The sequence below is a fragment of the Hylobates moloch genome, unplaced genomic scaffold, assembly GCF_009828535.3.
Source record: "Hylobates moloch isolate HMO894 unplaced genomic scaffold, HMol_V3 SCAFFOLD_4, whole genome shotgun sequence".
NCBI lineage: Eukaryota > Metazoa > Chordata > Mammalia > Primates > Hylobatidae > Hylobates > Hylobates moloch.
This window is the reverse complement of record NW_026652279.1, coordinates 110122915-110138034: the sequence shown is the minus strand read 5'-3', so window position 1 is coordinate 110138034 and position 15120 is coordinate 110122915. Positions and strand designations below refer to the sequence as shown.

At 41.7% G+C, this 15120-nt stretch overlaps 1 protein-coding gene across 7 annotated transcripts in view; it reads left to right on the top strand.

The window, feature by feature from the left end:
- RCBTB2 (RCC1 and BTB domain containing protein 2) overlaps nucleotides 1-12454 on the top strand; it is a 56127-nt gene extending 43673 nt beyond the window's left edge. For 5 of the 7 annotated variants that reach the window (XM_032150868.2, XM_032150860.2, XM_032150866.2 and 2 more), the window contains 3 exons: nucleotides 1447-1586; nucleotides 4919-5049; nucleotides 10832-12454. In XM_032150868.2, the coding sequence (XP_032006759.1) occupies nucleotides 1447-1586; nucleotides 4919-5049; nucleotides 10832-10972 (412 nt within the window). In that variant the 3' untranslated portion in view covers nucleotides 10973-12454. Of the gene's footprint in view, nucleotides 1-1446; nucleotides 1587-1750; nucleotides 2042-4918; nucleotides 5050-10831 lie in introns of those variants that run through there. The other 2 variants (XM_032150870.2, XM_032150869.2) reach the window with 2 other exon arrangements.
- Nucleotides 12455-15120: the final 2666 nt, after the last annotated feature.

Genomic DNA, 15120 nt, shown 5'->3' with positions numbered 1-15120 from the left:
TGCTGACACATGTCCATGCCTGTGAAACCACTGCCCCACATCCAGACAGAGAACATTCCCATCACCCTTCAAAGACCCCTCGTGTCCTAGCCCTGGGTGACCGCAGCTCCTTCTGTCACTGTAGATGAGTTAGCATTTTCTAGAGTGTATTTAGATGGGATGATACAGGATGCATTCGTTTGTGCCTGGCTTCTTTCTCTTACATGATGATTTTGAAATTCATTATGTTGTTGTGTAACAGATATTTAAATCCTACTGCAGTGAGTCACAAACTCAACACAGCATTTTAGTCTCAAGTTCCTCTTTAGTAAGATCAAGCTGTGCAGCGTTTGTTCACTCTCTCTGTATCACATCAACCTGCATGAAGGAAGAGGGGTGGATTTGTTTGCTGTAACGCAGTACTATAGCCCGGGTGGCTTAAGCAACATAAAGTTCTGGAGGCTGGAAGTCCCAGATCAAAAGTGTCAGCTGGATGGGTTTCTTGTGAGGCTGTGAGCGAGAATCTGTTCTTGCCCTCTTTCCTAGCTGCTGGGGATTTGCAGACAGTCTTTGGCCTTCCTTGGCATATGGCTGCTTAACTCCAGTCAGCATGTGGCATTCTCCCTTTGTGCATGTCTGTGTCCAAATTTCCCCCGACCTTTTTATTTTAGCTGACAGAGTCTTTCTCTGTTGCCCAGGCTGGAGTGCAGTGGCCTGATCTCGGCTCACTGCAACCTCCGCCTCCCAGGTTCAAGTGATTCTCCTGCCTCAGCCTCCTGAGTAGCTGGGATTACAGGTGCACACCACCATGCCTGGCTAATTTTTGTATTTTTAGTAGAGATGGGGTTTCACCATATTGGCCAGGCTGGTCTCGAACTCCTGACCTCATGATCCACCCGCCTCGGCCTTCCAAAGTGCTGGGATTACAGGTGTGAGCCACCGCACCCAGCCCAAATTTCCCCTTTTTATAAGGATGCCAGTCATATTGGATTAGGGCCCACCCTAGTGACCTTCTTATAACTTGATTACCTCTTTAAAGGTTCTCTCTCCCAGTAAGGTCACATTTTGAGGTATTGGCCATTAGGACTTCAACACAGGAATTTTTAGAGGACATCATTCAACCCATAATGGAGTGAGGAAACAGAATTCTTAGATTTTATAAAAATAAACCCACTGATTTCTCTAAATGCTGACAGTGGTTGTGGTGTGAGAGAGATGCCAGGGAGCCCAGCTCTGTCCCCATTAGCACGGCCACTGGGGCTGCTTCCCAGGCCACCCCTGGCAGCAGGTTTGCATGTACACCCTTGCTGAATAAATGATTGTTTGAAAACCCAGGCCAGCAAAGAAAGTGAGGAGTCACAGCAGGGACGTGCCAGTGTGCACCTTCGAGAGAAGGATGTGGTCCTCACAGAGGCCGTCTGTCCTGGCTGGGAAGCTAGGACCTGACACGCTGCTTTTTCCCTTCAGATGTGAGCATTTTCGTTCGTCATTGGAAGATAATGAGGATGATATTGTAGAAATGAGTGAATTTTCATATCCTGTTTACCGGGCCTTCCTGGAATACCTGTACACAGACAGCATCAGCCTTTCTCCTGAGGAGGCAGTAGGTAATTGCCAAAGACTTCCAAAAACTTGGCAAAATGTTGAGGAACTGACAAGGTGGTTTCTATAGAACCTAAAAGAAAGTCACTGTGAGGGTAATTACAGAAGTATTCCTTTTTGTGTGTGTTGAATCCAAACATGTTTCCCTTGTTACTACTTTATTACAAAGGTTGACCGGACAGATAAGAGAGAGAGGAATCAAATCATCACCACCGTGGAGCATTGCAGGCAGCAGCATGGAGGAAGGGACAGAGACCGAGGGCCATGCAGCAGATCCCCGTGTCTCCACCAGCAGGGCCTGGGAATTCCACTTATTTCAGACTGTAGGCCTGAGTCAATCAAGTCTGTGCCCAGTGGCTTAGGAGGCTGGGAAAATGGGCATTTCCAGATGGCTGTAGCTTGGCTAAAAATTCTATGGTTTCAGAAGAAAGGAAGAATGGATGTGTGTGAGAGAGAGAGAGAAGAGTGTGTGTGTGTGTGTGTGTGTGTGTGTGTGTGTGTGTGTGTTGGGGTAGGGGTTGGGAGGGAGGCAACTAGCAGCTTCTGCCACAGGAGAGATGTGGTCTGTGTTTAAAACATCTGTTATTATATTGGTTCAGGTGTGAGATGATGGTCTCCTGGGTTGGGGTTGTATAGCAGTGGAAGTATTGCAAAGAGATCAGATTCTAGATACATTTTAAAGAGGTTGCTGATGGGATTTGTTGATAGATGGGATGAGAGGTGTGAGTTGAGAGAGAAGGTTGGCTGCACTGAGGTACTTGGCCTGGGTAGCTGCCTTAATGGAAGTCCTATTCACTGAGGTGAGGAAGATGGAGAACAACAGGCTTGCTCTGGACTTTGAAAGTCAAAGGAGTTTGAGCTTCCCATTAGATACCCAAGTGGCAATTTTTTTTTTTTTTTTTGAGATGGAGTTTCACTCTCGTTGCCCAGGCTGGAGTGCAATGGCGTTGAGATGGAGTTTCACTCTCGTTGCCCAGGCTGGAGTGCAATGGCGCGATCTCGGCTCACCGCAACCTCCGTCTCCCGGGTTCAAGCGATTCTCCTGCCTCAGCCTCTTGAGTAGCTGGGATTACAGGCATGCACCACCACGCCTGGCTAATTTTGTATTTTTAGTAGAGGCAGGGTTTCTCCATGTTGGTCAGGCTGGTCTTGAACTCCCGACTTCAGGTGATCCGCCCGTCTTGGCCTCCCAAAGTCCTGGGATTACAGGCGTGAGCCACTGCGCCTGGCCCCAAGTGGCAGTTTTTTATAGGCCCACCACTAACATTTGTGGGGCTCTAGTCAAGACTCCAAATGGAGACCTATGTTCCATACGTCTAAAAATTTAAAGTTGTATGTCAAGCTAATGAACTTCAGATAAAAATATGTCCAATCCTCCCACCTTGAAAAATGTAATTTCATTAAGAACTGAAAGGACAGGTTTCAATTTTAGTTGACATTTAGAATTGCAGGACTTCTTGTGCCAGAACCCAATGGCACAGGCAGGACAGACCCCTCCTCCAGCAGAAGGGTGTGTGGGCACCCTAGCTTGCATTCCAAGCCCTATCCACCCCCAACCCAGGTTACCCTTTTGGGCCAGGGGGTCTGCACATTGATGGTGGGGTCTAAGGGAGGAAATACCCACACTTGTGGCCTCAGGGCCAATTATGCAGGCAGTCCCAGGTTCCCAGGTACCCAAAGTGTGGTCTAGAAGTGGGCATGTGGCTCCTTAGCCACCCTGTGCTGTGGGTGTGCTTGGAGGAGGCGCAGAGCCGGGGCTTGGGGCAGAATCCTCTCTTAGGGCAGTGCAGCTTGCATGTGTGTCTGAAGCTTGGGGCCAAAAACAATGAAGCCATTCACAGCTCAAGATTTCAAATGTCCTCCAGTGAGCTATCTGTCTTTCCTCTATAACTTTGATAATATTTGTTATTAAAAAAGCAAGTTTCCAACCAAAGTCTACCACATGTATAAGATTTATTAGCAGATAAACACAAAAACAATTAATATGGTAAAATTGATGAAATCCCAGCTCTTTATACTTCGTACACTCTGTTAAGTACCTTGCATGAAAAGTTAGCTTGAGGTGGACATGACAGTGTTCTAGTAGCCGGATTCAGCTAACCTTTTGATCCTGGCTACCACTCATTTCACCAATGACAAACTAATTCTGACATTCTTTATGCTAATTACAAATCCTGTAATGAAGATTCAGAAAAACAAATAGGATCTTTCAGATGCTGATTGACTGCTTCAATTAGAGTACTTCCTATCATTCCTTGGGGTAGATTAAAATTAATTTACATATGTCACTTCACCCAGTCTACATTGAATTACTTGAAAATAGGTGACAGGTAATATAACAGGACTCACCTGCATATATAGATGATATTTAAAACCCTGGGGCTGGGGTTTTGGGAAGTAAGTGAGAAAAGTATTTGAAGATTTAACCCTGGGGCACTCAAACATTTGGAAGTCAGGAAAAATGATCCAGCCTAGAGAACTGAGGAGCAACTAATTAAAGAGAAGAAAAATGCAAGCAAGTGACAAAGTATCCTAAGGAGAGCATTATCAACCATATCAAATTCTGTGTAAATGTCGAGTAAGAGGAAACCAGAGAATATTGCACCCTCAAAGCCATTGTGACCGCCACAGGTGTGACCACCAAGGGTGTGACTGCAGTAGTGGTGGGGATGGGGTTCTACTTGTAATGGCTTGAGGTCAGAATGGGAGATGGGAAAATGGAGACAGCAGATACAGACAGCTCTGTCTAGGAGTTTTGCTGTAGAGAGGAGCAGTGGGATAGGGTAACAGGAGGCAGACACGTGTCCATGAAAGGGTCTCCTCTCCCCTCCCCTCTTCTCTTCTCCCCTCCCCTCTTCTCTTCTCCCCTCCTCTCTTCTCCCCTCCCCTCTTCTCTTCTCCTCTGCCTTCCCTTCGCCTCCCTCTCCTCTCCTCTTTTCTTTTCTTCTTTTGTTTTCTTTCTTTTCATGGCGGGCACTCTTACAGCATGTGTGTGCTCCTGGGAATGGCCCAGGAGAAGCTGACATTGAGATTGCAGGGGAAGGGGTCATTCAAGGCGCACATGCTTTTTTCCTAGGAAAAAAATATTAAAGCTATTTTCCCTGTGCTCCTGTTTTTCAACAGCTAATGATTTGTGTATCATATTTGCTCAGCTTGGCTGCTGTCCTGGGTAGAGCCTCACACTGAAGTGTAAGTGTCAGTCAGCATCAGTCTATGCAGCGCTTCACTGAGGATTATATCCAAAATAATGTCAAAATCATCTCTGAGTGGCTGAGTGAGCGAGTGTAAATCAGGATGCTTGAAATCACTCCCTCTAATAAACACCTCTTCCTGCCAGGACTGCTAGACTTGGCTACATTTTATAGAGAAAATCGTTTGAAAAAGCTCTGCCAACAAACTATCAAGCAAGGCATCTGCGAGGAGAACGCCATCGCTCTGCTGTCGGCTGCGGTGAAGTATGACGCCCAGGTAAGGAAAGCTTGCTTCCAGCTGCCGGCCTCCTGGAGAAATGGAACCCAGGTGTCTGCCTCGTACCTTAAACTAAAATAAAAGTCTAGGTAGAGGAAATATTTAATATTTTTAAAAAATGAAGTAACAAGAGTCCTAGACAACATATAAGCGAGTATTTATATAATGTTGGGATGGACATCAAAGGCAGAAGCCATAAAGGAAAGGATTTATAACTCTGATTTAAAAAGACAAGAAACTTTTATCCATGTAAAAATACCATAGAGAGACTTACAAAGTAATGAGACACTGGGAAAAATACTTGCAACAGATAATGAAGTCTGTTTACCAGAGTGAAAAACAAAAAGACAATAGGAACAGTTTGGTTGAAAGAAATGGACCAAAGAACAAATGGCTCTATAAATAGACAAAAGCATAAATGAAGACAAGGTATAACTTTTCACCTGTCAAAGCAGGAATATATTTTTAGAGATAACGTACAGGATCAGAATAATGGTGTTCGCCTAAACTGCTGATGAGAGTACAAATTGGTATGGAGAACAATTTGGTATAATATGTATTAAGCGCTTTAAATTAAAGACATAATCCTTCAAGGAATTCACTCATAAGTATTTATCTTGAGGAAGTAATCATGGATTTGGACAAAGACTTAGTTTCAAAGGTGTTTACTGCAGCGGTTTATAATTTTGAAAAATTAGAAAAAGGTTAGTGTTAATAGTGGAGGCTTGCTTATAAAATGTTAATATCAAGAAATTATGCAGCTATTGAAGATACATCACCAAGTGAAAAACTGTTGTCCTATTTTTATTTTTTAAAAAAGTATAAATAGCTGAATAAAAAACTAAAATTCATTATCTACGTAGAAAAAAAGACTGAAAACTATGCTTAGTGGTTATCATTGAATGGTGGGATTGTGGATGATTTTTATTTTCTTCTGTTTGCTTATTTTTTTTAACTTTTACAGTGACCATGTATTGTTATGATAATAAAGAAAGGAAAGAAAACCAATCTTAGAACCAGATCTTTAGGAAACAGGCCATAACATCTTTGAGTCAGTTTCCTTTTGTTATAAGGATATCCTCTCCTTTGGTCAAAAAAACAGAGACATTTTAGTAGATGAAAGGTTATAACTTTTTTTCTGTTTATATAAATAATACTATGCTTATTAAAGAAAATTTGTAAAAGACAAAAAGTGACGAAGGTAATGACTCATCAACCAGAGAACATTAGCACTTTCATATAACAGCTTCTGAGTTTTTGTTTTATGTCACATTATATATTTGTAAATACTTGAAACCTAGATTTTTTTTTTCACTTAACATTTAAAAAAAAAGTACTACCTCAAAACAATGACATTTAAAAGCACAAAACAATGACATTTAAAAGTGAATGTTTTATATCAAGGCGATAACATATTGGGCACTTACAACACAAAATGTTTCATGGTCAAACAAAATCCATGCACTTTTCCTAGTCCATTCTTTAGTATCACGGTGGTGAACGATGGTGATGGAGGGCCATCTCAGATGTCAAGATGGTGGCACATGGTGTTTGCATCTGAATCAGGCTTCATTTTTAATACTTTTTTATATTCTGTATGGCAGGGACTTTGTTTTGCTCACAACCATATCCCCAGTGCCTAGGACAGCGTCTGACACAGAGTAGGTACTTATTAAATACTCCTTTCATGGATGTTCTGTTTTGCCTATAGAGATGCACTGTTTTACTACAGCCTGTCCAGCTAATTGCTGTACCCTAAATTAATATAATAGACTATAAGTAAAATAGACTGTATGTGTGCTTAATGTAAAATACAATCTTTTGTAAATAAAGAACAGTGCTGTATTTGATTTGCCTGGCTCAAATAAGCAAGAAATGGGCTCTTTCAGCAAATTATTATCCCTCATGCTGGACTGTCACTTAGTACGTAATTAATATGAGCCAGGGATTATCCTAAGCACAGTTCATGTTTCATTTACTCCTCAAAACAACCTTATATGACATAGGCATTATTATATTCGATCCAGTTTATAAATGAGAAAACTGAAGCTTGGGGAGATTAAGTAATCTGAGTAAACTAGTAAACTGCAAAACTGGAATACAGTCCAAGATTGGGCAAATTTTAAAACCGCATGTTTAACTACAATTCTCCATTGTCCTCAGTATTTTGAAATCAGGAGTATTTATGCATGATTCAACAAATATTCATTGAGTGCCTGTTACATGCCCTGCACTGCCCTAGGCACTGGGGTACTGCAAATGAACAAAACAATCCAAAATCTCTGCTCTCATGGGAATTTCTGGTGAGGGGAGATGGGTGATCAATAAATGAATAGGATATATAGTATGTCAGATGATGACAAGTGATATGGAAAGAAGTAAGCCAGGGAAGACAGCCTGGGGAATGCCATCCTGAGATGAAAGTTGAAATTTTAAATAGAGTGGTCAGGGAGGCAACACATCAGTGAGCAGGTGACTCAAGCAGAGCCCTGAAGGAGGTGTGGGTGGTGTGTTCGGGGAAAAGCAAGCCTGGTGTGGAGGGAGCACAGTGTGGAGGGAAGTAGCTGATGAGGCAGGGAGATGGTGCGGTGGAGGTGCACAGTGGCATGTGTGGGAGGAGGCAGGGCCTGCAGAGCCCATAGGCAAGTTTCAGGAATCAGAGTTCCAAGGTGAGTGGCCATCAGAGGGTTTGGAGAGGAGCAGATATGATGGGCATTTGAAAGTAATCCTCCTGGCTGCTGTGTTGAGGAGGGAGGGAGGGAGGTAGGGGGTGAGAGAGAGAGAGAGAAAATGTGTGTGTGTGTGTAGGGGAAGGAGGGTACTTAGGAGGCTGTATAATCTAGTAAGTGATGATGGTGGATTGGTCCAAGTTATCACCTGTGGGGATGGTAAAAAGTGGTTAAGATTTCGAATACATTTTGAAAGTAGAGCCAACAGGATGTGTGGATGGATTAGATGTGAGGAAAGAAAAAAGACGACTGAGAAGGTTCTGTGCCTCAGCAACTGTAAGGATGAAAGTGGCATCTATTGAGATAGAGAAGATAGGAGCAACATTTTGGGGGAAATATCAGGAATTTGGTTTTGAATATGAGAAGTATGTGATGTCTATTAGACATCCAAATGGAAATGTCTAATAAGCAAATTGGATAAGCAAGCCTGGAAGGCAGAGAGAAATGTGCTGAAGTCAAAGCTATGAGGCAGTGACGTGAGACAGGTTTGAGGATTAAGTCCTGAGCACTCTGTGCTTAGAGGTTGAGGAGATAAGGAGACACCAGCAAAGGAGACTGAAGAGGAGTGGGCAGTAATGGAAGAGAGAAACCAGCAGACCATTTCCTGGAGGCTGGTAAAGAAAGCAAAACAGGAAGCAGGAAGTCCGAACCACACCAGATGCTGCTGGCAGGTCTGCACGAGGACTGAGAACTGACAAGTGGGTTTGGCAATGAGAACGCCGGGGGGGCCTTGGCAAGCAGTTTTAGCGTAGTGAGGCGAGAAGTCTGATCGAAGCGTGGAAGTAGAGGAACTGAAGATGGGGAATAGAGGCAGCTTTTCATGGTAATTTTCTTATAAAGATAAAAAGGAAGAGGTTTGGGGGACATTTGAGGTAAAACATCTTTACTTTTTTAAGATGTAGGAAATGGAAGCTTGTCTAATGATGCAGATGACTCAGTGAAGGGCAACAAGCCAGTGATGCAGGGGACAGTTGGTAGAGCAGGGCCCCTGAGTTGGTGGAGCAGTGGGATCTAGTGACAGAGCAAGGGTTCTGCTTTCTATAGGGTCTTGGACCTTTGATCCAGAGAAGATTGCATCCACAGGCCTCTCTGTAATAGGCAAGGAGATGTAGTGGGGAGAGCTTGTGGAGGTTCTTTTCAAGTGATTCTGGTTCTCAGTGAAATAGGAAGTCATGTCAGCTGAGGATGAGGATGGGAGGGGAGATGTCAGGCTTATGGGGAGAAGTATGAGAGTCCTGTAGGAGAATGAGCAAACTAGGAGAATGTGGTAGGACAGAACAGAGGGCCCCATTTTGAACATGAAGCCGTATAGAGTGGTAGCATTCAAAATAGACTACAATTCTTTAACTGAAAAATAATGGGGGCCTTGTTTTATATGGACAGAATTCCCTTATAACCAGTACCACCACCCTATGCCAATTTATTGAATTCTTAGAATCACAGGAAGTCTTTCCAAGTCCTGTCCTTAATTTAATATTTAGGGGAAGATCCCACTCTAGAATAAAGTAAAGGAGCATGGATCCAAGTGATAACTTTTTAGGGTCCTTTCATTCTCCCATGAATTAGCAGTTTTCCTGATGCTGTCCAGATCTGTGAGGCATCAAACTGCCCAGCCACCTAACTCCAGACACACTCTAATGTGTGTGGTGTAGGTATGAATTCCTCCATTCCTCTCTGTAGAGTTCAGCCAAAGAGATGATGCATCTCTATCTGGTTTCACTTTTGTGTGCTGTAGGCAAAAATGTCATTTCTAAAAATTTAAGCAACAGCACATAATTTTAAATGGATCCTGAGATATTCAGCATGTGTCATTGAAGCACATTTTTATGTATAGTATGCTGTGATGACAAGTGGGTGTGTGAATTTTCCCTGTTTATCACTGAGGGCTTACCTGGGACAGAGACACATCATATTGCTGGTGTGGTACCAACAGCCTGCCCAGTTATGTTCAGGCATGAAATAAACATTTTCCTCGTATAGTTTCTTTCTTTTCTTTAAAGAAAATGTACCATAGGTTTATATGTACATTGGTAAGGCTATCAGCATTGCTATTTTTTTTTATTTTTTCCATCTTCGGCATTTGCTATAATTTATGTCTAAAGAAGAAAAGACTATCATGTATAATGTGCATATGTCATTGCTTAGAAAGTATTTGGGGCCTTTATTTTTTATAAATTACCTACAGTAGCTTGGAGAGGAAACTTTTAAAAATTGACCACCACCTAGCGGCATCTTGTCCTGGGCCAAGTAGCCTAGGGTTTGAGGCATATTGGAGGTCTCAGCAGCCTGCCCTCACTTCTCCAGGGCCAAAAAGCATCTGGTCAGCCGCATTCTGATTTTCAAGTTATAGTTCTAATTAGGAGAATTATTACAGCATTATTCTTTGGCCCAGAGTGCATTACAGTAAGCCAGAAAACACCAATCTGTCAGGTCTCTCTTACCAGAGACTTGGAAGTCATGATTTCTTTAAAGCATTTTCCCAGTTGAGATTGCTGAAGGCATATGTAGTGTGATCAAATCCATCCATCCCATCCTGTATCGTCTCATAAAGGGAAAAGGCAGTGGCCTGTTAATGACTTCAGAGCAGCAATTTCCTGGCATTACTGCTTTTTATGGCTTACCTTTTTCTTCCATCAACTCTTTATAGGCAGACATACTTAAAGACCCTGATATAAATATAAAAGAAGAGTATAGGACTTTTAACAATTATTGAAAGTGAAATCAACAGTTACAAATACTGTCACTAGACAAAGGTACCAAGGAATTCACACACTCACGTGCCTATCTCTGGTAAGAAAAAGATTCTTTCCCTAGGTTAGTGCAGAGGAACTTGAATGTTACTCCGTGCTACTTAAATTTTTACAAGCATAGATGATTCATATTTGTTATACTTTTTATGACTATTCTTTAGGTATTACCATGCCATCATTTCCTCCACTTGGCTATCAAATCCTTTTTCCTTGCCTAACTTGTTTTAGCAATTTTCATGCTATGTTGCATTGAATTAGGAAATAATGAATTTATTAAACCATCTTTGTTGTTGTTGTTCCTAGGATTTAGAAGAATTCTGCTTCAGGTTTTGCATAAACCATCTGACTGTAGTAACACAAACATCAGGTTTTGCAGAAATGGACCATGATCTCCTGAAGAACTTTATCAGCAAAGCAAGCAGAGTTGGAGCCTTTAAAAATTGATCCCATCTGCAGGAAAGGAGTTTTTGAGCCTTTCCTTTTCCCCTGCAAAAGCCAGAGATGAATCACTTCTCTTTAATTAATAGTATGTATGATGAGCTACGTTTGGCTGAGTACTTGTATCTGTCAAAAGAAGGATGGTGGTGAGTGGTCTTCGTCTGCCTAAACCCAGAGTTTATGTAGAAAGCATTGACTGTTCTGATCAGATGTGACTAAGGTCAAGGAAAAAAAATTGAAATATCTTATTTACCATTTCCTCTTCTGAGTCACTTAAATTGGACACCTTTGGTACCCTGGTCTCCGTATATGCTAGTCTGGCCCAAATGTTCCATTATTCAGCTGGCTGATACCACATAGATAGCTTGACAAGGAGTGCTGTCCTTACCACATTTTCAGCACTCAGCACAGTGCCTTGTGTATAATAGGCACTCAATTTATTATAAATCTTCAGCATGTCCTGAGAACAGCTTTAGTTGTGGAATACTGGGGGAAGGAATAACTTTCACAAAATAAACTTAAAACAGCCTGTAATTATTGAGGTTCATATTCTTCTGGTATATCATTCTGAGAAATTGTGGCTAATTTAGAACATTGTTTAGAATTCACAAAAGGCCTTGGCAATTAAATTGTCAGAGGCCCAAGGGCTAATTTTCTTTTTACTTGGAGTCATTCATTAATCTCTCACATGGGATTATGGAGTATGAAGTATTATCTTTGAATGAAATTCCTTGGCTGATCTGCCTTACATAATCACATAAGGTCCTTTGCTTTTCTTTGTGTTAAGAGGGATTTGCCTCCATAAATGAAAATGACAATGTGCTTTTCTTGTATTTGACTTTCATGTCACTATAAAATAGGTCTCTTAACCTGGCACCAGTATAACTATAAAGCACTAGCTGAGAAGGAACTGATACTTACATTTCATGGACAGCATTAACATGAATGAGGTAAATTTATACTTTTTAGATCAAAACAAATTACCTAATTGCAAAAGAGAAACTGGAATGGAATATAGTCTCAGATTCTTCTAATGTGTATCTCACAATATCATGTAATGTAAAGAAAACCCTTTTGGAATTAGAATTCTTGTTCTGATGCTGAACTATTTGGTAATAAAGTGCTTATTTACAGATAACAGAACAAATGTGTTGGGGTTTTTTTTTTATCCCAAAACAGCAGCAAAATTATAAAATGTCAACCTCATGTCCCTTAGATGTACATAAATCAGTTGGATATGTTATACTCTTATCAAGCAGTTACTCAGATAAAGTCTCATAGGAAAGCCCACCCTAGAACACAAATAGCTTATAAACAACCTAATTATCATTCATATTATTGCCTTGGTCTGCTCTTTATTGACGAGGTGACTTTTTTGAAGACATTTTTGTAGAGCAGTTTTAGGTTCACAGCAAAATTGTGAAGAAAATACAGTTTTCCCTTATGCCTCATGCCCCTACACATACACAGCCTTCCCTGCTGTCAACACCCCCCACCAGAGTGGTGCATTTGTTATACCTGATGAACCTGCTCGGACACATCATTATCACCCACAGTCCATAGTTTACATTAGGGTCCATTGTTGGTGGTGTACATTCTGTGAGTTTGGACAAATGTATAATGACCTGTGTCCATCATTATTGTATCATAGAGAGTGGTTTCATTGCCCTAAAAATCCTCTGAGCTCTGCTTATTCATCCCTTCCTCCTTTGCCCCTAACTCCTGGCAGCCATGGATCTTTTTACTGTATCCATAGTTTTACCTTTTCCAGAATGTCATATCATTGGAATCATACAGTATATAGCCTTTTTGGATTGGCTTCTTTCACTTAATAATATGCAATTAAGTTTCCACAAGTCTTTTCGTGGCTTGATAGCTCATTTCTTTTTAGTGCTGAGTAATACTGTATTGCCTGGATGTACCACAGTTTATCCATTCACCTCCTGAAGGACATCTTGGTTTCTTCCAAGTTTTGGCAATTACGAATAAAGCTACTATAAACATCTGTGTACAGGTTTTTGTGTGGACATAAGTTTTCAACTCCTTTGGGTAAATGCCAAGGAGCATGATTACTGGATTATATGTTAAGAGTATGTTTTTGTTTTTTTTAAGAAACTGTCAAACTGTAATTCAAAGTGGCTGTACCATTTTTCATGTCCATGAGTAGTGAATGAGAGTTCTTGTTGCTCCACATCCTCACCAGCATTAGGTATTGTCAGTGTTCCAAATTTGGGCCATTCTAATAGGTGTATAGTGCCATCTCATTTTTGTTTTAATTTGCATTTGCCTGATAACATACGATGTGGAGTATTTTTTCATGTGCTTAGTTGCTATCTGCATATCTTCTTTGATGAGGCATCTGTTCAGATTGGTAGCCAATTTTTAAATCTTTTTTTTTTAATTGTTTTGAGTTCATTGTATATTTTGGGTAACAGTCCTTTATCAGATACGTCTTTTGTAAATATTTTCTCCCAGTTTGTGGCTTGTCTTTTCATTCTCTTCGTTGGGTCACATTTTGAATCCATTATTTCTGCTATGATTTGGATGTGGTTTGTCCTTTGCCAGAACTCATATTGAAATTTGATCCCCACCATGGTGGTGTCGGGAGGCCTTAGGGCCTGGTGGGAAGTGTATGGGTCCTGGGGGCAGATCCATTGTGAATAGATTAATGCCCTCCAGCAAGAGTGGGTTCTGGTTCTCTTGGGACTGAATTAGTTCCCAAGATGGAGTTGTTATGAAAGGGATTTCAGGCCGGGCGCGGCGGCTCACGCGTGCAATCGCATCACTTTGGGAAGCCAAGGCGGGCGAATCACGAGGTCAAGAGTTCAAAACCAGCCTGGCAACATGGTGAAACCCCATCTCTATTAAAAATACAAAAAACTAGCTGGGTGTAGTGGCGGGCACCTGTAATCCCAGCTACTCGGGAGGCTGAGGCAGGAGAATCACTTGAACCTGGGAGGCGGAGGTTGCAGTGGGCTGAGATTGGCACCACTGCAGTCCAGCCTGGTAACAGAGTGAGACTCTGTCTAAAAAAAAAAGCAACCTTGGTTTCTCACCACATGATCTCTTTGTGCACATCTGCCCCACTTTGGCTTGCCACCATGACTTGAAGCAGCCTGAGGTCCCCAGCAGATGCATCTGCCCAATCTTGAAGCTTCCAGCCACCAGAACCGTGAGCCAAATACACCCCTGTAATTTACTAATTAACCCAGCCTCAGTTATTCTGTTATAGCAACACTAAACGGACAGAGTTTCTCTTTAACAAATTGCTTAACCATTTTTCTTCAGACTTTATCTGGTAGAGGCAGAGTCTTAGTGTCTCTAGATCTAAATCAGAATCCTGTTTTTAAAACTATATAGTTTTATTCTGTTATTTTAAAAGTAGCATTATACCATTTGTTTTCATTTTTTGAGAAGTTTGCTATTTTATCCAACAAAAAAACATTCAAATATGGCAAGTACCTATAGCATCCGTTCTGGCCATTAGACAACCACAGTCTTTGTTTCTTTGGTCTCTCCCCCACCTTCCTGTGCTAGCTATAGCTGACTAAGCTTTTATAGCTTCACAGTATCTTCCTTTTTCTTGCTTATTTCTGACAGGGTCTTCTGAAGCTCCTCAGTGCCTTTTTCTTTTGTGAACTCATTTCATATAAAAATTGGAACACTCAAAGGGGAACAGATAAGTTTACTTGGGGATGAAAAATGGACTACCCTTTACACACTCCACCATGGGTCAGTAGGCATACTGCCAGAATACAGGTTGTTACTCTGGACTCTTAACCCGTTTTGCTCCCTAAGCTTTGTTTTGTGTAGGTTTGCATGCTTCTTATCTCTGCACACAACAGAATAATCTATGGAATTTTTTTGTTTGTTTGTTTTTTTGAGACTGAGTCTCGCTCTGTCACCCAGGCTGGAGTGCGGTGGCGCCATCTCGGCTCACTGCAAACTCTGCCTCCCAGGTTCACGCCATTCTCCTGCGTCAGCCTCCCAAGTAGCTGGGACTACAGGCGCCTGCCACCACGCCCGGCTAATTTTTTGTATTTTTAGTAGAGACGGGGTTTCACCGTGTTAGCCAGGATGGTCTCGATCTCCTGACCTTGTGATTCACCTGCCTTGGCCTCCCAAAGTGCTGGGATTACAGGCGTGAGCTACCT